The 20,264-nt window shown below is 34.1% G+C and overlaps 3 protein-coding genes and 1 long non-coding RNA gene across 4 annotated transcripts; 2 read left to right on the forward strand and 2 right to left on the reverse strand.

Moving 5' to 3' along the window:
* The first annotated feature begins 1,441 nt into the window (after positions 1 to 1,441).
* Positions 1,442 to 6,124, forward strand: LOC126912727 (uncharacterized). Its single transcript, XR_007707395.1, has 2 exons — positions 1,442 to 2,431; positions 2,567 to 6,124. It is a non-coding gene; the product is annotated as an uncharacterized LOC126912727 (long non-coding RNA).
* On the reverse strand, positions 3,357 to 8,709 carry LOC118268669 (uncharacterized). Its single transcript, XM_035583244.2, has 2 exons — positions 8,170 to 8,709; positions 3,357 to 6,495 (listed from the first exon to the last, which is right to left on the reverse strand). Exons 1-2 carry the CDS (start codon positions 8,608 to 8,610, stop codon positions 6,448 to 6,450), a joined length of 489 nt encoding a protein of 162 aa, XP_035439137.1. The 5' UTR covers positions 8,611 to 8,709; the 3' UTR covers positions 3,357 to 6,447.
* A 1,114-nt stretch (positions 8,710 to 9,823) lies between these two features.
* LOC118268647 (retinol dehydrogenase 11-like) lies at positions 9,824 to 10,849 on the reverse strand. Its single transcript, XM_035583213.2, has one exon. It carries the CDS (start codon positions 10,801 to 10,803, stop codon positions 9,853 to 9,855), a length of 951 nt encoding a protein of 316 aa, XP_035439106.2. The 5' UTR covers positions 10,804 to 10,849; the 3' UTR covers positions 9,824 to 9,852.
* A 4,603-nt stretch (positions 10,850 to 15,452) lies between these two features.
* Positions 15,453 to 16,750, forward strand: LOC118268458 (retinol dehydrogenase 13). The gene has a single exon (XM_035582961.2). The coding sequence runs from the start codon at positions 15,698 to 15,700 to the stop codon at positions 16,652 to 16,654; it is 957 nt and encodes a 318-aa protein (XP_035438854.2). The 5' UTR covers positions 15,453 to 15,697; the 3' UTR covers positions 16,655 to 16,750.
* Positions 16,751 to 20,264: the final 3,514 nt, after the last annotated feature.

Genomic DNA, 20,264 nt, shown 5'->3' on the forward strand with positions numbered 1-20,264 from the left:
GCACGGTATTGCGGGTGGATAACATGCACCTGGTCGCTTCCGCAAGGATATCGATTTGTATCCCATCTACTTTTAATAGATATCAAGTGAAACCGAATCCGTCTTGAGATACAAGTACATTCAATTCATTTATAGTACAGTTATTTTCGACGATACAAACGTCAAGCTTTTTAATCCCTGATGTAGTATGCTATGCAAGGAACATCCACTTTTAACAGTTATATGTTATGTATGTACAGGTTTATGATGAAGGTGTACAGTGTACACCTATTGCATATACTGGGTTTTATTTCAGACAGCCTGGAAATGAGACTCGAGATATATAGGTAGGTACCTTACCATCATACTACCTCCGCATTACACGTGACCACCCAAGCGATATGACAAACGATTCAGTCAATTATTACGGGAACTCAAATTACACGATTGCTCATTAACCAAAATTGTACCACTCAGTGTTATAATTACTCACAATCTAGGTCACAGGCTTATAAGTTCCAAAGTTTGCTTCGAAATTTCTGGACTATTCAGGATTTTCGCGATAAAACTTAACAAAATACAAGTCCCAACTGCCTGTACCAAACCTTTCTCTAACATCTTTAGGCATTGTTCAACTTCTTAGATGTTTTTTTTTTCTAAGTCTAGCTTCCCTCGTCTGATTAATTGTTCAGATTAAAGACTTAAGTGGACACTCAAATTGATTACGTTACTGCCAAATCGAAACTTAGTTCTTTAATGTTATAATCCAATTTTTAGATGAATCACTTCCAAGTGTCTTTTTCATTATTTTACTAAAATAACTTTTGCTGATAGCAAAATAAACCAAAACTAAACGTAAATAGCAAATAGGTAATGCAGTTCCTTTTTAAATCAGAGTATTTTTAAGTAGTTCTTGATGACTTAAAGTCAAAGAATCATTGCATTACCCACCCTATTTTACCTTAATAAAATAAAGGTCTCATTATATTAAGCAAAGCACGTTCTCCGGTATCGCTGAAAAGATCTTTTGTTCGGCAGCAAAACACTTGGGGCGAGTCAATCGTGGAGCGAGGCCCGTTAAGCTTTGTGCCAGCCTGCAAATTAATGACTAACAAGGACTGAGTCGCGTACGCAGTCTAAAGTTTCACCTCTTGTTTACACCCTATTAGATTTTTGTAGGCTTTCACTTGCTCGTAATTATTTTTACCTTTGATTTCAAAACCAGAAAAAAACTTGTGAAATATGCTGAACAGCTTGGAATATGAGCACTGTTGTTGCAAACTTTGTTTGAAGTTAATTCCTACACGTTGTACGGTATGAAACCTAGAAAGTTTTGATGAAGTAGGAATGTAATTATGATATAAAAATGTTTTGGAAAAAATAGTTTATACTACGTATGTAGCTTATAGCCTATTAATATAGGTAGGTGGGTTTAGATGTATATAAAGTTGATACTTACAGGGATTTTCAAGAAATAGCTCACCAATGTTATCGAGCACCTACAAAATGGCGAAGAAGAAAATAGACGAACACAGTTTGATGTTATTCTGTGGTTTGTTTTATTTCTTTGCTTTGCAACGGTTCCGTAAAGTAGAGGTGAATTATTACTGCAAGAGGAAACTGCAGCGCTGTGTATTTAAAAATATTTATATTGACAAGAGCTCCGGGGCTACGAACCGCGATTTAAGCAAAATTGCTGAAGCGGGCGTTGTGCAGCACTATTTCCTACTAAACATGTTACGAGAGACCTGAACTTTGTCGATTAGCTCTGAATATTGCAAGTGCTCAGCCTGCATCAACAGGGTGGCATTAAATGTATGGTAATGACTGTTACCTTAATTAGTATAAGGCAAGTAGGAACATATTATACAGTAACGGCAAATTCTGATGCAGCGAACGTTAGTCCTGCACTATTTGCATAATAATAGAATGTACCGTGTGAAAGTATAAGCCAACCCTCTTATAAAATCGTGTGATTATCGTCTAAAATAATTCAATTTCAGTTACGATTACACGAGTTCCCACCGGGCAGGATTTCTCCCCTAAGTACAGGTAACAGATAGAAGGTAAGACGTTCGAGGGGACGAAATCAATGCGTCGTTTTGCGTATAAAGAATAGGGAAGCATTGTGTGCGCTTACGCAAGGAGCCCACGTGCGCGCGCGCTCCCACGGGTCGAATGGGGAGGGATTTCGGGAATCGAATATAAGGGCCAAAAATCCGCTGGTTGAGTCACATTCGAATAGAAAGCGATACAGTGCACAGCTCCGGGGTGTCGCGCTACGGCGCCCCCGGTAGTGCCGGACCAATTCCCAATTAAAGTTGTTACTTTGTCAATTAAAAGTTTGAAATCAGTTGTTAATAAACTGTTAAATTAAGGACAATACTGTGAACAATGGGAACAGTCTTCAAAACTGAAGTCCGGACGAATTCTACTTTCACGAACACTACAAGTAAGTTCAAGTAATTTAACTTGCAGATAATTAAGGATAGATCGAGTTGCACTTTTGTTGCACAATATTTATTGATATTGTTTTTTAAGTAAAATGTTTACCTTTAATTAATTCCTTACTCTTTTTTTGTTACAGATATGTAGAATATAAATCAGAGAGAGTGAGCACGGAGAGATGTGGAATTTGTATATATCAACGTAATCAAATGGCAAAACCAAGCTGAAGTTCAACTCTAAAGGAACTTATTGAAGGCATTGACTGCCAGCAGCCAACAGCATCAAAGAATCACCCTTGTATACGAAAGAAACCAAAGGAGACCACTATTCAACCAATTCAGGTGACTGCAAAATAATCTTTCTAGACTCCCCAAAGATAGGATAGGATACTTTAGGATACCGTATTGTTAGGGAATTAAGTAAACGTTTGTGGATAAAACGTTAATGTTTGTACATAAAATTAGTATAAACTAGGTATTATTCATAAAATAAGGTTAGGATAGGATTAGATAAGTACTTGCAGCAAATATTAAGAGCATAATAGTGTTCACATTTGAACCGAAAGTGCCTTAATGATCGGTGTTGTTGTCAAAACTTAGTTACGTTTCATGTTTTGTTTGCAACTGTTTCAATTGTTCACGTTTTGAGTCTGTTTTTGCTTTTGTTACATCTGTTGGATTCTAAAGTACGTTGTTGTTTTCTGTTAATTTCGGCTACAGATTAAAACTCAGTGTTCGCACTTGCAGCTGCTAGTATTTCACGAATATTTGCATTCAAATTAATATATTCTGGAAACAATACATCGTAGCTGTTAAATATTTATCTGATTTTCATATACCAAATATGAAGACCAAAGTGCTTAATTTTCTTTCGGTTACAAATTCGAAAAATAATTTTTAGCTGTACCACAAATGTTGTGTTCACGTTTCTTGTTTTTGTAAATAACTATGTTGATTTTTTGTTTTAATTAGCAACAAACCAGCTGGTCTGGAAACGTTGTTATTGTTGGGTAGTATTTTTAAGTTTTTGTTTGAAAACCGTTGAATTTTTGTTTTAAAACCGATTTCTGTTACGATTCATTTTCGAAGACTAAAGACCAAAGCAGCAAAGTTTCTTGTTAAAATATGCTCAAGTACCTGTCATGAAAGTTCAGTTACAGTGCAGTGTTCGATTAATTGTTAGCGTTGATTTTTTGTTTGAGTAATAACGTTGTTTGTTTTTGTTAAACTGTTGTTGATTTCAAGTTAAGTTTGCATTTTGTTATAACAACCATTTTTCCGTATACGTCTGTCTTGCAGCTTCAGTGGTGTTTAAATCCAACTCATTGGTTAATTTAAAAATGTATTTTGGTACATTTTAAAGTCTTCACCTAAAATGTTTATCTAGCGAAAGTGAATTTGGGTGTACGCTATAAATAGGGAACACTATTATCATCACACTTACTGACATCATAACACTTAAGAACTTATAACATTGTTCTTTTAACTGTTGCTACTGTTAAAGTTTTATTAGAATACGTTTATTCCTATAATGTAAATATTATTCGTATAATAAACTTATTTTTATACTCGACAAAGTTGTTCTAGTAATTAGCGTGCACCACAATTTCGTTTACGCTAACTTGTTTCAATTTAATTTATCACTTTCTTTGCAATAAAATAAAGTGTTATACAACTAAAGACAGATCTGCTGCAAGACAGATATTGCTGTGTACAGATATGAAAATGTCATCCGCAGTTAGGAACAATTGAACATTGATTCAATGCCAATAACAATAAAACAATCATGTTCATTAATTTCAGATTTGTTAAGTTTTCGTTGCCAGTTATACTATTGATTTGTCTGTTAAATTCATATTATGTTTTTGTTTTGTTTGTTACTTTCTGACCATGTCCATCTAGCAAGATAAAGAGGGTTTCGAAAATTTAATTGATGAGAATGTGATACTCCCTCAACAACAACTCACTTAGTAGATCAATAATGTCATTTGACTATTCCGGGAATTGGGTCGCATTCCTATCAATGTTTTTTCTAACCTCATCGCGTTTAGGTTACCTATTAAGAAATAGACCGCTAATATCTTATTAATTTTCATTCCAATCTTATGCACCTAAGTTGCAGTTTGATTTCTTTCTCAGTAATAACTATGATGTCCATCTTTAATAGTCGTTTTCCGCCTTAATCATTATCTTACTTTTAATTTTTGTGTTCTAATTTGTTAATGCTAACCTTGTTGAATTGACTGTTACTTTCAAGTTAAGTTTTTGTTTTGTTTTTACTATCATCTGTTTTTGTTAATCTTCTGATATCCGTTAAAAATTGAATTCGTAGCGATTTCGCGTTATCAAAAGTCTTGTTAATGTTGCTTTCGATCCAAAATTAAACTACGAATTTCACAAAGTTTTTGTTGTAATCAATCTGGTATGACTCACAGTACTTACCACAATAATCAGTTGAAAGAATATCTTTTGACACTTTCCATTGTAAAAATTGTTAAAGTTTGATTTCTCTGTTATTAATTCTTGTTAACGATGAAACCTGAAGCCTCAGTAATTCTGTTAAGGAATTTCTTGTTGAGTTTTTGTTTAATTGTTATGTTGGTCTTATTGTTGATTTCGCTGTTAATTTCAAGTTCAGTTTTTGTTTTGTTTTTAATTTCTTTTCGACTGAATTTTTTGACTGTATGGTCTTCTGACTGATTTTTTTGACTGAATTCTTTGACTGTTAGATCTTCTGCTTATTAATTTAGTTGAAACATTTTATTAATTTCAAACTTGTACACTGTCAATTTCCAGTTTATTTTCCGTTTGTTTTCTGCAAGGTGCTCTCTTCAAGTAGCTTCACGTCCTCTCCTCCTATTAATTATTAAGTTTGCCTTGTTTTGAAACAATCACATCGTGCCTTATTACCGTAATGTGCCTAATATTGTTTCATTTTTGTTGTTTCGTGTTTTTGCCTTCTTATAGGGTTCTGACCAATGAGGTTCGAATCCTATTTGGACGCATTGTTTTTTATCACAGTGACGTATAAATATTGCTGGAATTTCAATATTATTGTACGAATCTGTTGAATACTTAAGCCTAGTGACTATTTTGTCCCCTTAATATCGTTTTGTTATGGTATACTTTATTACAAGCACACTCCACGTTGTTAATTTGGATATTTCGATACACGTGCCGCTGAAAATAAATTGCACTGTTAAGCTCATAATTAAATTAAACCCCATCAACCAATAGTTTCCAAAGTGACTGAGTACAAAACACATGAACGGGGATAAAATTGTCATTACGCACTTATTGTTTTTACCATTTGGTATAATTTTGTTGAACGATTAAATATTGTTAATGTTACATAGTTTTAAGCGTTGAATTGTTGTTAAGTTTTGATTGTGATATTATTGTTAAATTTTGATCATGGCTGTGTTTGTTAATTTTATGTTAAGTTTTCGTTGATACCATTTTTGTTCATTGTTCTTTGCCGACATTAAGGCCACCGAGTAACACCAAAGTAATTGTAGTATAACATTGTAGTGTATGTTTGTATTTAAGATTAATCTTAGTAACTACTGTATTGTTTGGAAGTAACTACTGTAACCAAAGCTTTGTATAAAATTAACAAATAGGTAAGTTAGGGTTATTTATTAGAGATGTATGACAGTTCGTGTGTTTGTGTGAAATAAATGTACTAAAACATTTAATTATTTGTTTTACTTATTTTTATTGTTTTTTTTGGAAATAAATAATTTTAGAATGGTAAAGGAACCCATTGGAGCGGAGCCAAATGTTTTGCTGTATAGGACAAAATCTAGTTTGGGTAACGGGATATGTGCAACGTGAATGTGGGCACAAAACAATGTTACCATACGATTTAGATAGCAGATACACGAATGTAGCGTAATGAAGATAGTTTGCAGTAGGAGAACAAGAAGTTTGTCTGATGCAATCTCGCAGCTTAGCTTCTTCTTAATTGCTTCATTTCCGAAGGTAGTTTTTAGTATTTAATATTATGTCACAAACAATTTTAGGCGAACCAATCGGTTGAATCGGTCTGAGGACATCGTCTCGTTGCCTGAAACAAAAAAATGGCGCTGGATAGTTTCTGACTCTGAATAAACTGATTAAACAGTTAAGCGATATCCACAAGATTCGTAACTTACTAATACGTATGAAAATTCTTAGGATAATCTTAAAGAATTAAAGGAATAAAGGGTAAAATGAATTGAAATATCCGTCATAGGTATTATCGATATTTAAACCAACATTATAATAAAAACCTTACTTTCTCTCGCAAAACTAGTGACCAATAAAAGAACATAAAGAACTTCCTTTTCCTACTTGTTATTGGAGTTTTTCTTCGAATAGTTCGTCTTTGCAGTAAATGCAGGAAACGCAAATTCCCGAATTCCCGACTATCTATTCCAAGTGTGTCTAATATGTTTTTGGGGCTATTTGCCTTATTATTATGGTCGGAAAATCACTAAGTTACACAGCTCTTAAATACCTTTTTTCCAACCATAACATTTTACGGTGCTCATCCATGACTATGACCATCTCCTATAAACTGGTCCATTGTGTGATCAACGACATTGATTTTACTTTTTTACTTAAATTAGATAGAACATCGAATAGCGAGAAGCATTTTATGCCCTTCTTATACTACAAAAAATATCCTAATTTTCTTTATATAAGGCCATGTATGTACATATCTTAATGCACTTAAACGCCCTAAAAGAGTGACGCAATTCAAGGCTAAATGCATAATAACACATTTACACACATAACAAAAACTATATTTGTCTATTAATACTTAAGAGAAATTTCACATTTGTTGAAATTGTTTGAAGAATTTACGTTCCAAATCAGATACTTGGACTTGAACAATAATTCTATTCATGCTCACATGCACGTTTCATATTTCTAACTTCAGCAGAACAAGTTATATTTGAACGCGATAGTTTAATCTCGTTCTGCTCCGATTTTTCACACCTCGCACTTTGCTACGATATTTTACGTTTCGCTTATCGATATTTTTAGAGCAACTACAACTATCTAGAAATATATTTTTATCCTGGATTTTTACTGCATGGTTGCAATTTTATTAAACATTACCTAGTTATAACATATTTAACCTACTTAGTCTGTACCGAGCAAACGACTCATTCACGAAGAAACGTTTATGTTCACAAAGTATCGGAATGAGTCAACTTAGAGGTACAAGTATTTCAACAACAAGAAACTTTAAATAAGTTTGCTGGAAGTCAAGGAAACATAGATAAAACTCTTTAGGTACTTATTTTGTTCTCACTTGCGTAACTTTATTGTGCAGACGTTTGAAACGGAAATTTCACAAATTCGTGTTTGATAAAATGAAGTAGTGAACTCGTTAATATAGTTTGGAAAGAAGTGTTATGATTTAGTTATATATTCTAGTAAACCCCGACTGTTAAAATGACTTCATCACGTCGTATTGGTCATAAAAGCATATCTCCGATAAGAGTTTCTTGGATAGAGTTTTACATCAGACGTAGTGACATAGTGTGAAGGATAAAATATAAAAGGTATTCGCTTTAGCAAACAGTGACTCGCCGTCGATCCAGATATCTGCGCGAGAAGCTGAAAATGTAACGGGACTACAAGCGACAGAAATTCCGACGTCCAACGTTGAAAATTATTTTGTATTTGTCGATAGGGCCCGGATGCGATGGAGTCATTGAGATGAAAAATTAATGATGTTTTAGCTTACGTTCCAGGTGCTCCTGTTAGGAGGTCTTGTCTCAACGAAATATGCTGTTAAAGCGTTTAGTTGTTGCGGATCATCAGTCTCCAGAGCTCCTCTGATGCCGGTCACCATATGCTTGCATTCCTCACTTCTCTTCAACTGCTTCTCAGTTCTCTCTTGTGTGGACATCAATCTTCTTTGATCCAACTGGACATGCCTCACTTTTTTTCGCACCAGATTTACGTAATAATCAATTTGTCGTTGAAAATGATCCACGGACCAGTAAAATTTTAAGTCAGCAAGAATCATTAGCAAAAAGCCTGTGTAAAGGCTCACCAGGGTAATCGCAAAGTAGTACAAGTTTGGATCAGCTGATGAAAAGAATGGACAATCATCTTGTAAAGTGAGGCAGCTCCAAAAGTAAGATGTTGTTTCACGAATAGGAGCATCTGGTATAAGACTCATGCTGACATTAAATTTGTTTCACGTAAATTTTATTATTTGTGAATTTGGTCTAACATACTCTGCCTGACATCACTAATATATGTCAAAAATCGGATCTGTCATGTCGCATGATAGAAACCATAGCATAGCAACAAATAGGTCTGTACTTGATTTATAAAGAATCTATATTAAATGAAGTAGTTTGTAACCAAAATATAATTATAAGAACATTAGATTTGCGAGATTTGTTCCTGTGTGACATTATTAAGTATAATTATAACCACCCACCAAGTACCGTCCCATAATAAAGATAAATATTCCTCAAACCCTTCGCAGATTGTATTACGTATCACAAAGAAAGGAACAATATTTATAAGTTAGAATATCAGAATTTCAATCCTTTTCACGTCTAAGTGTTTTCTAAAGAAAGAATACGATACCGCAATCATCCGAGCACGACGAAGTGGCATCGCTCACACTGACAATAGCGAATAAAAGTGCACAATGCTGCTAGAACGCTTCACTTGAGGCAATATCGAATTCCCGTGGACGTTCGCCGAGACACCACCCGTCTCCTGAACCAACAAAACACCGCCATGACAACCAGTCTGCCGGCCAATACCTCAAATATTCAGCTGGAACAAAGTAAGTTGAGATCTTAAGGAATATTGGATACTTTCATAACATTTTACCTAGCTATCTTTCCATCTACGAGGAATTTTACTAAAGAAGATATAAAGAACTATGAAATGACAAATCTCGGTCTAACTATATTTTAAAATATTGGAACGTATAAAGAAGTATCTGGTAAAGTTTCGCTCAAAACTTTAGTATTCGCAAAGTCGCCTATATTCGATATTTTCAATACAAGCTCTTTTTGAATGCCATTTGTACAACTTTTGCTGATATTTCATAGCCAAAGTTTTGTGAGCAAAAGATTAGATTCTGAGCCAACATCAATGTGATTTATTATGTTTTACACAATTCGTTTTAAAAATTTTGTTATTTTATTCTTGGCTTCGATACAAAAATAGTAATACATATTATTTCGTTAGGTAAGTATTCCAATAGTATTTTTTTTGGCTGTAAGCAAAAGAAACATAATTGAGATTTTCTTTCATATTCTATAGAATACGATAAAGTTGAATATTGTACATTTATGCGTATCTAGTTATTGTAACTATAAATGTTCTCGAAAGGATTATCAATTTTGGAAAATAAAACAACATTTAAATTACTTTTGTTGTGAGCATTTGTTTTAATTTATTTAAGTCCAACCATTTTTTCCGAAACCTCCCAGAGTTTGCGTGCTGTATCTCGATCTACGGCAAGTCTTGTCACATTTGCTTCGTGACAGTCCGCGAAATACTTGCCGCTAACGCCTTCCACTTCAGGGGAAACAGCAAGGTAAATTGAAGTCTGAGCACCTTCCCATTGTGTTTTAAAGAACTTACTAATATAGGGCATCAGTGCTCTAGTCCATTTCGATTTCAACTTTAACAAAATGTCTGTTGAAACAACTCCTGGGTGTAAACTATTCGCAGTGACTCTTGTTCCTTTCAATCTTTCTGCTAATTCTACAGTCATTAAAATATTATATACCTTTGTATTAGCGTACACTTTGGCATAACTGAAGGTTTCACTAGTTTCCTTTTCTGCATTAAGGTTATCTAAATCAACTGTTCCACGACGATGAGCCATTGAGGATACATTGATGATTCGGCTTGGTGCCGATGATTTTAGTAGCGGGAGCAGCAGGCAGGTCAAAAGAAATGGTCCGAAATGATTCGTTTGTGCGGCAAGTAGTAGTCCATCCTCTGTTTTCTCGTTTGGCACCTCATAAACACCGGCGTTGTTGACAAGTATATCGAGACGTTTCTCGGTCTTGTTAACACCAGCAGCGAACGCTCTTACTGAAGCCAGGGAGGAAAGATCTAGATGTCGGTAGTGAACGTCTGCGTTACCGGTGGCTGCGATGATCTCGTCGCGAGCCGCTGTACCCAACGCCTCACTCCTGCATGCCAGAATAACACGAGCGCCTCTTTCAGCAAAGTTTTTCGCCGTCTCGAATCCGATACCTTTATTTCCACCTGTAACTATCGCCACTTTACCCACTAAATGTTTACTGTTCCTACATATACCTGTCGTTAGTTTGCAATATACTTTAATAAGGAAAATCAATGCAAAATTTACTAAAATAAGTGACTGTAACATTGTGTTGAAACAAGAACATTTACTATACTGAATCGATAGTCATGTATTTTTTATTGATAAGATAACGCTTCAATTATGACTCTAGACAAAATGCTGTAAGTAAGTAGTTAAAATATTAGTAAATAATATTATGAAAAATGTTTGTAGGTGTAACACAGTCAGGTGTTAGGCTTATCTATAAATATGTTAAAACTGATGAAATAATATTGATAGGTATTTTTTTTTTATAAAATTGCATAATGCCTCGTAAATAAGCCAGGAATAAACAAAGTGACATGACATTTTGGTATAATTTTCATCCTGGATTGTGCCTTGTGGTCTGTTAATACAAAAAAATATATTTAAATAAGCCAAATATTACTACAGCAGGACCTCTTTAATCCGAACTCTGAAAATTTTGCCCCCGTTCGGATTGGTGGAGCGTTCGGATTACAGGGATATAGATGATAAGGGTATTTTTTGCGAATAAAACTACATAATAGGTACATACATAATACAATATTTGTATTAATATATAAACGTTACATATTTTATTCAACATTTTTGAAGAAATCCCGTATTTTGACGTTCGGAAAGTAACTGGCGGGCGAGAGCGAGACAGCGCGGACTCGGGTCGGGGGTTCGGATTACAGAGGTGTTCGGACTAGAGGGGTTCGGATTAAAGAGGTCCTGCTGTATTTTATTATTATTTATAGGAATCAATTATGATTTTTTCAATCTGTCCATGCTAATAGATGGTCTAATTTATTTGTGGATTACAGAATAGGATATATACAAAATCTTAAATAATCAGCAAATCACACTAAACAAAGAGTTCTTGCATTCAATATAAAGTTAATTTGTATATTCTGCATCATTGGCGCCTACAATACTATGTTATTAAGTTACGTTTCAGCACATTGCTATTATTTTATTATCAGGCACCAGTAAAAGAAATTAGGTACTAATATTTGCATCATTCCACGAATTGTTACTAGTAATATTTAAAAGTACGTTTTTATTTTGTACCTGATAGTAATAGTTAGTAGGTTAATAAGCCCTAGTTTGAATGTGCGCCTACCTATTGCCGCATAATTATTTCCGCCGCTAAGCAGCGTTGCCTTATGCCGCGTGAAGGGGTACGGTGTCAGAGTGACATTAATTTAGCGTTATACTAAGGATAGTTAAAAGTTACTCCTACCACACGATTTGTCTATTAGAATGACTGATTTTTATTAGGGTCATTGTTTTAAGTGTAAAAAGTAACAAGAAATTTAAACTAATTACATTTTATAAATTCTATCTAATAAATCATACCGTTGTTATGTACGTTTTATGTACCTAAGTGGTCATTAAACACTACAGATTGGTTTCATACCGTGCATCTATTACAAAGTGCATTGTAATATTACTCCCAAACTGACAGTAACTGCCGGGAGGGAATTACGAGCTCTAAAGTTCAACAATAAGACTTTAACAGGCCCGTAAAATAAGGCACCCTCGGTGAAGTATATACCGGCCGCTTGGCACGATTTTGTTTGATGGCTAATTAGGTAAGTACGTCTTAATTAATTTATTACAAGATTTTACACTTCACCAAGCGATTTATCAGTGTTCAACGAAGTTTTACGATGCTACAGGGTAACTTCCCTGAATAAGGAGCCAGGATTAGCACAGCCTCAAAGAATCTTAATTGAGTTAGAAGTAATGTATCTAATTACCTTAATTTAATCGGTTTTATGAATTTGTTCATACTTATATCTAATTAAATTAATACCTACTTTGTTTGCCTACAATTTTATCGTCTGCACGTGTTTTCTTATCGTTCCGTAGATAAAACGGAACAGATTTTATTGCCGACATTGTAACACCACAATTGATGTATGGATATGCTGTATAATCATGACATCGTGACAATAAATACCTAAGTAATTTAAAATTTACTTTAGACTAGGCGACAAATTTTTTCAACTAGCAAATAAAGTCACCTTTTTCTCCTGAATGTACCCTGAAAAGGGTGATTTTATGATAATAGGTAGGTAATTAAAGTTTCCAGTAAGTAAATTTGAAAATATAACATTATTGTAAACAAATAGGTGACTATAGTGTGAGTAATAAACTAAGGCTCGGTCACAAGGCGTGTCTCGATACCTCAGCGCTCGGCACTCAGGAAACCCTGGTAATGAGGTCGTTTGATGTGATTTGACGCGACAAATTGCTCAGCAATTGCAGGAGAAACACCTTCGACACTTTGCTTTAATGACATATTTCTCATTATAATTCTTGATAGTGTCTTATCTTGGAGTCAACTGTATTAGATCTTAATTTAGTAGTGTAGGTGTATTAAGTTATTATGGGATTAAATTAATTATGATATAACGATATAAAAGCCTTTGATATTAAGCAATAGGGAACTTTATGCATGAGACAGTGTATTTCTAGGAATACAAGGAATTATAAAACATATTTGTTATAAGTACATGCATGTATGTAATAAGTTAACTTGTAGAGAAGCAGAAAGCCACGGTTGTGTCTACTTGATTTACGTAGCGTAGTAATTAATTACCAAATAATAATAAAGTCAATGAAACACTTGCAATATAATAGGTAATAAAGTGAACGTAATCATAAATATTCGTATAATTTTCATAATGCACACCAGTAATTTTTCAATTGGAATGTTTAGTCATGCGATAAATGTTCGCATATATACGTGTGTATGTAGGTAGTTAGCTTCGCTCTGATAAACAAAAATGCCTTTGGTTTAATGGAGCTATATTCTATACAAATAAATATCAATAGTACAATAACTGAGGTTTTTATTATTAGATGTAAATGTAAATTAAAATTAAAAATAGTTTTCGTACCACATCTTTTAGAAAGCAATTAGTGTTTGTTATAATATTCATATTTCATTGAAAAGAAAATAAAAGCGTGGGCGGTGGAAATATTATTTGAATCTGTATCCTGCCCACAACAAGACCTATTTCAAAGTTAAATTTCAGCGAACATATCCAGTGTCAGATTAGCGGCGACAAGCATTTTGTCTAATGGAACGGATCCCAATTATGTTTAGTAATCCAAGTTGTCTGTTATGATGTTGCAAAGACGACAACTAAACTGTTTCTGGCCTTGTAAGGCCCTTTGTAATTTCATGGAGTCCTTTATAAAGGATTTTGAAGAACAACAGAATTATTTGGTACAGTAATTACGTTTCATTTTGTTTGATATTGAATTTTGACAAAAGCTACAGCTAATAGCCATGATCCTACTCTTGATAAGGAAGAGTATGAAGAAGATATGTATGGTGTGTTGGTAGTATTACGAAAGTGACAAGGTCTTTTAGGATCGAACTATAAGGGGTGAGCAGAAAAGAGACAACTTTTGTATCTAAGGAGGACAGGAATAAAAGAAGATTGTTTTTAAAGTAATGACGCTCACGACTTTCTTAATTGGTTAAGACCAGAAAAAACTTGTGTTCTAAGCTTGATTCTTAGTAGTAGTAGAAGTTATAATTATGTAATTTTCCTCATAATAAAGGATGCCATTAGTTTTATTAGGTTTAATTTACTATTATTAAACCTTTATTCCTTTAAATGGTCAAGGAAAATGTTTAAAGAGAAAATAATATATTCCCGAACGAACGCAATAACAGATTACAATTGCCAAAGCTTATCAGCTAGAAAATTAATATTTGTAGATAACTAGCAGGTGTTTATATTATTAGGCACATAACATAATTACCACCGAAACACGTATTCTGGATTTGTTTCTATATCTGTGCTATTATCACGATATTGGTGACTAAGAGAAAATTAGTAGGCACTAATTTGTATACTTGAATAAGACAATTAAAATTAATGTTTCGAAAATCGATCAATGAGACATTTAACATTGATCGTATCTGAATTTCGTGCTCAGTAGCTTCGTCCATAGACTTCATAGTCACAAAACCAACAAGGCAGTAATTCGGTTACATTTATAAGGAAAGGAACATAAACCACGTATGTCCCAGAAGCTTCTTTAACAGCAATAAACCATTAATTGCCTACTCGTAAACAATTTTCTTTGGGACATAATGTCCTCCGTATAAAAGACATTACTGAACATATTATGATTGCAATAAAGCAACAAATTGGGTTTTGCTACTACGTTTCCATGATTAAAATAAAATCATATTAGGTGTGATAGCTATTTTAGGAATACTTATACTGTTATGGCTGGTTTTTGTTGTGTATGATCTGGAATTTTCCTTTAAGTTCCTTAAGGTTCCCTTCTTTAGACGTGTACTTCAGGATTTTCCTTCTAGCTTTAAGCATCTACTTACGACGTTAGTTACAAATATATTTCTAGTTTCCATGTGAAGTTTTTACACTGGAAATTACGCTACGAAGCTATTCGGAATGTTTTGATACGGATTGTTACTTAGAAGTTGAAAAATTAATAAAACATGACTCAGGGTAAATGTACTGACTTCCTGGTCTGCTACTTTTTGCCTACTTAATACGTGAGTAGCAGATATTTTCTTGCTACGATTTATTATATACGTGTAAATGAATTTGTGTTTTTATATATCCAAGGTGATATCGGTTTAACGAATAGCTTTAACTCAATGACATAGTTATATAACATAGTCGGCGGGCCGCGACGACGCACCGGCGCGTACGCACGTTTGGCAACTAGTATAGTTAGGAATACGGCCATGAGCGGACTGTGGCTAGTTAAGACGTCTAAAAATGTAGTCATATATACACGACAATTCTTTATCGCCGATAAACGCGTTGATACAGCCCGTGCGTCTGATGATTGAGGTTACTTCACATGACCCTCTTCAGTGATTACTTACTTATCGTTACGATTTATTTCGACGAGCGATTCCAAACATAAAGTATATCAATAAATTTAATCAGTGAAAATGATTTTATGGGCTATATTCGGTATCATAATATTGTTAGTCCTAATAGTGAAGGTGTACCAGAAACTGACAGTTGGAATATGTAGGACCAGTGCTCATATGGTCGGTAAAGTAGTGATAGTGACTGGTGGAAACAGTGGACTCGGCTTGGAGACAGCCAAGGATCTAGCTAGCCGTGGTGCTAAAGTGATTTTAGCCTGTAGGAGTGTTCGGCGAGCCGCAGCCGCGAAGGAAGAAATAATAAAAGCGAGTGGCAACACTGATGTCCACTTCCGACAACTAGATTTAGCTTCACTTCGATCGGTCAAGGATTTCTGCGATCACATTTATAAAACAGAGAAGCGTGTCGATGTCCTCATCAACAATGCTGGTGCGGGCGGGCTCGGTAACGGTAAAACAGCTGATGGACTACACGTCGGAATGCAAGTTAATTTCTTCGCACCATTTCTTTTAACTTGTCTGCTAGTGCCTTTGATGAAGTCTTCAGCACCGAGCCGTATTATAAATGTATCATCCATGATACATAAATATGGAGAGTTAGACTTTGACAATTTGAATATGGAGAAGTACTGGAGTGATTACTTGGTGTATGCGAACAGTAAACTGTTCCTGAATTTGATGACATTAGAATTAAGTTCAAGACTGAAAGGTACGGGTGTTACAGTAAACTCTCTGCATCCAGGAGTGGCTGCAACAAATATATTTAGGAACATTCCTAGCAACATCATTAGAAATATTGTAGAAAAATGTATAGGATTTATGTTCCAAACCCCTTGGGAGGCAGCACAAACCACTATATACCTTTCAGTATCTCCTGAGGTAGAAGGTGTGACTGGTAAATATTTTTGTGACTGTCAGGAGAAGCTACCTTCGAAGTGTTCTCAAGATCCCGAGTTAGCAAAGAGACTGTGGATAGAATCGGAGAAATTAGTGAAATATACTTTACCGGACAATTAGTAGTACTTAATGGGTAGAGGCATATTTTTGTACAGTATAGGTAAATTATTATGTATTTAAAATATTTTATCTTCTTACATAAAGATTTTATACAAACTGTGTTGTATTTTTAACTTCTTACATAACCTAGTTGGAGAATTAGTTGCCTGTGACATACAATTTTAATTGCTTAGTTGAGTTAACGTGGATGAGACATTATTTTAGAGGGATAAGATGTTTATTGAACTCAGACTTTTACTAAAATTAATGATCGAGATATTATTATTTAAATTGAAAAGTGTGTGACCGCTTTAAGGAAAGTATAGTACTTATACCTATATGTGGATAAGAATCAATTGGTTGAATGGTCCATGCTAATATTACCTTGCATTGTTATTGAATAAGTAATAAATATGAACAACATTGTGTTCTTTTGTTTAGATAAAAAGAAAAAGAAAATTCTATATCGTATGGAAACTCGTTCGAGACTTAAATATACGAAGCTGAACTTATCCAAGAGACATATATTACTTTCAAAAGAAAATATTTTTAATTTTAAAATTGCTATCACATGTTTATGATCTTATAAACTATTCTTCTTCTATAGGCTGTGCTATAGGGTGTCTTAGGATCGATCTTAGGATCATAAAGTACGGTAGTAAGTTTATAAAGTTTATAGGCTCTTATTAAATGGGATTCATAGCATAATTGGTGAAAATTGTATGAGATTATAATTGTGTATTACCTGAGATCAAGGACATGCTTTAAATCCTTCTTATGAGATAAAATTCGGAATACTTTTACCTATTATTTGCAATTAAATAATATTAACCTTCCTTCTACATATTACATGTAGAATAATTCTGAAAATAGATCAAACACAATTTTTCCGTCCTGGAAATAAAGGCAAGTGGCACTTGCGGTAATTAGATGTCTAGACAACAAGCGGCGCCTTATGTCATGAGAATTTATGTAGGTAAGTGTTATGTAGTAGTTGCATGTACCTCTATTCTTAGAAACTTTAGTTCTTACAGCAGGAATTTACTATCAAAATGTTAATGGTTTGTGTATGTTAATAAGCTCATCTCTTATTATGCGGGATTCGTAGTATGATTGGTAAAAAGTAGATATTGCGTTTAATAATTATGCATGTCTGTTATGTATGTTAAATATTAATTGCTAGTTTTCATCTGAGGAAATGATTTTTCAAAGATGCTGCTGTTTACTGCTTCTTAGGCCCACTATACAGCTACGGACTAATATTGATATTTTGTTTTAATGGAACAAAGCCGCTGCAACTCCTGTAAGCCAGGATCTGCAGTAGATACAACCATGAAAACGCTAGAACACTGAAGTCCGGCGCGTCCCAGGGACAAGAATGCTTGTCTTGGATCCTTGTATTGATATAATAACCCCTACAAATTAATATTTATTGATACAATAATGAATGCTTAGTAACTAGTAGGTACCTCACGAGTTTAATTGAATTTGTATACCTAATACAACCATGTAACGCTATTTCTAATTAACTTATCACTTCACCTACCTAATTACTTTATTTATCGTAAGAATGTGATATCGAAAGTATTATCGATGTTTTCTTTTAGAATTAACATGTGCACCTGCCTTTACGTGTAACTATTTACTTATCCACTACATTAATATTATAATATTAGTTTGCCTTTTCATCATTGAATAAAACCCATGTATATGTTTTTATTGATATATAATTAGGTCAGAAATAAGTTACATTCTAGTTTCCACAAGATATTATTAATCTTGTCCCAGGAAAATATATAAAGAAAAGTGGAAGTACAGTCGCGGGCAGCTGCTAGTCATATATACTCAAAGTAAATCGAGGTCAATGTCAAGTAAGCCTTCACGCTACATATTTTAAGTTTGTTCGCATAAATTGCAAATGATGGAAACCTTCTACGCACAAAATTAAGGTAACTAAATTAACATTCAAATAGTCTTTTTTAAAAGTAAAAATATATATGAATAACGTTACATATGTGCTTTAATAATTTAACTAACATAACTTCATAATTTCTTTTTTTTCGGGCTTAAAAAAATCTAGTTTCTAGCCTTTAGTACAGGCGTAACTAATCTAATCAGATAACAGTTTGGGATAGCTCTTATCTGGTACAGTCAGCGTAAATGGGGCCGATCATTTCGAAATCAAAATGATGTAATGGTTATCACGTGTGCGATCCGTAGGGAGTCGTAGGAACACTTGTTCTATAAGTACTACTATATTTTTATCTTATCAGACATAGTTACACAGAAGTTTGTGAAATTACATAGCGTGGTAATACGTTTACCTAATTGATCAATTCTATCATTTGTATAGGTATGCAAACTAGGGCTTAAAAACGTTTCTATGCTTTAAATTTTCTTCACAAGGTAGTTAAAACTAAACTGTTTTTGTTCACATGCTGGAAAATTGTACAGTGTACACCCCACTTGACCCGTGATGGGAGAGATGAGGGGGACGTATCTACCTACCTTAATGCAATAAACTGCACAATTATGTACACACTAACAGATTACAAGTTACACGAATATGACAGTAAGTGGAGTTACGCGTAAACCAGACCGTGTTCTATATACCTGTGTGTAGTAAGTATCAACCTATGTGAACAGCACACCTGAGTGACGGATATAGGTGATTATGATACCTAAGTTATGTTCCAGCTATTAGTCAAGTTATGCTAACTACCGTACGGTTCTAAGATCTATGCTGTTATCGCTAAGAACTGCTTTACTTTGATAGGATTTTTTTGATACTTTGTTTCAGGACTGATTATTTCTTAAGATAAGCCAGTAAAAAGTATCATAAACAAATAATTAAAAAAATTGGTTCTATATTTCTATCTTACTGGAAAATCTGTGATGAAAGTCCCTATCTTTCATACATATTATTGCATGATATCAAGTACCTACGTATCTTTAAATAATGTAACTATGCATACAGTGAATTTTTGCAAATTACAGGGCCATCACCTAATAACCAGTAATTTGATCACGACGTTGAATGGACTATTCAACGCGTTATGTAATTTCCGATTATTACGAGTTAATTAGTGGACACTAACGAGAGTACCAATAGTTTGTACTGTGTACACTTAACATTAATTTATCGTACGTAGTTGGCGTTAAATTGAAATTATTCCATGCGATGGCCGGGCGTCGCTGTGGTCGTTTTATTTGCTCATAAATCTCCCACGCGGTACATCTGATTTACAGTACTGCTCTTTGTGCTTGCTCACCTCACTGTTTGCGAGGCTTTGCGGCGATATACTCACACAATTTCGGTTTATACAACTTTAATTTATTAGTCTATATCCGATTAAAAATAGTGGTTTCAAAACCTAACTTTGTTTTAGAGATAACTGTGATTAAACACGGTGACGGTATTTTAAACACGTTCCATATTAAATATTAAATCAGGATTAACATTTAGTGAGCTCAGTATAAATGATTGTATTCGTATTGAAATATTACTCAGACAGGAACTCACTTTATTGAATATCGTTCGATTCCGAGCAGTATTTCATGTAAATTCGTGTGGAGAATAAAAGGAGGTTTAAGTATCTCATATCCCTAAAAGTACGTTTTAATAGTAGCC

This window comes from Spodoptera frugiperda, chromosome 29 (assembly GCF_023101765.2).
Source record: "Spodoptera frugiperda isolate SF20-4 chromosome 29, AGI-APGP_CSIRO_Sfru_2.0, whole genome shotgun sequence".
NCBI lineage: Eukaryota > Metazoa > Arthropoda > Insecta > Lepidoptera > Noctuidae > Spodoptera > Spodoptera frugiperda.

Coding starts and splice junctions, on each gene's coding strand:
- LOC118268669 (XM_035583244.2), bottom strand. CDS start 8,610: ATGAGTCTTATACCAGATGCTCCTATTCGTGAAACAACATCTTACTTT. Junction 6,496..8,169: donor CTAACAGGAGCACCTGGAAC/GTAAGCTAAAAC, acceptor TTTTTGTTTCAG/GCAACGAGACGATGTCCTCA.
- LOC118268647 (XM_035583213.2), bottom strand. CDS start 10,803: ATGTTACAGTCACTTATTTTAGTAAATTTTGCATTGATTTTCCTTATT.
- LOC118268458 (XM_035582961.2), top strand. CDS start 15,698: ATGATTTTATGGGCTATATTCGGTATCATAATATTGTTAGTCCTAATA.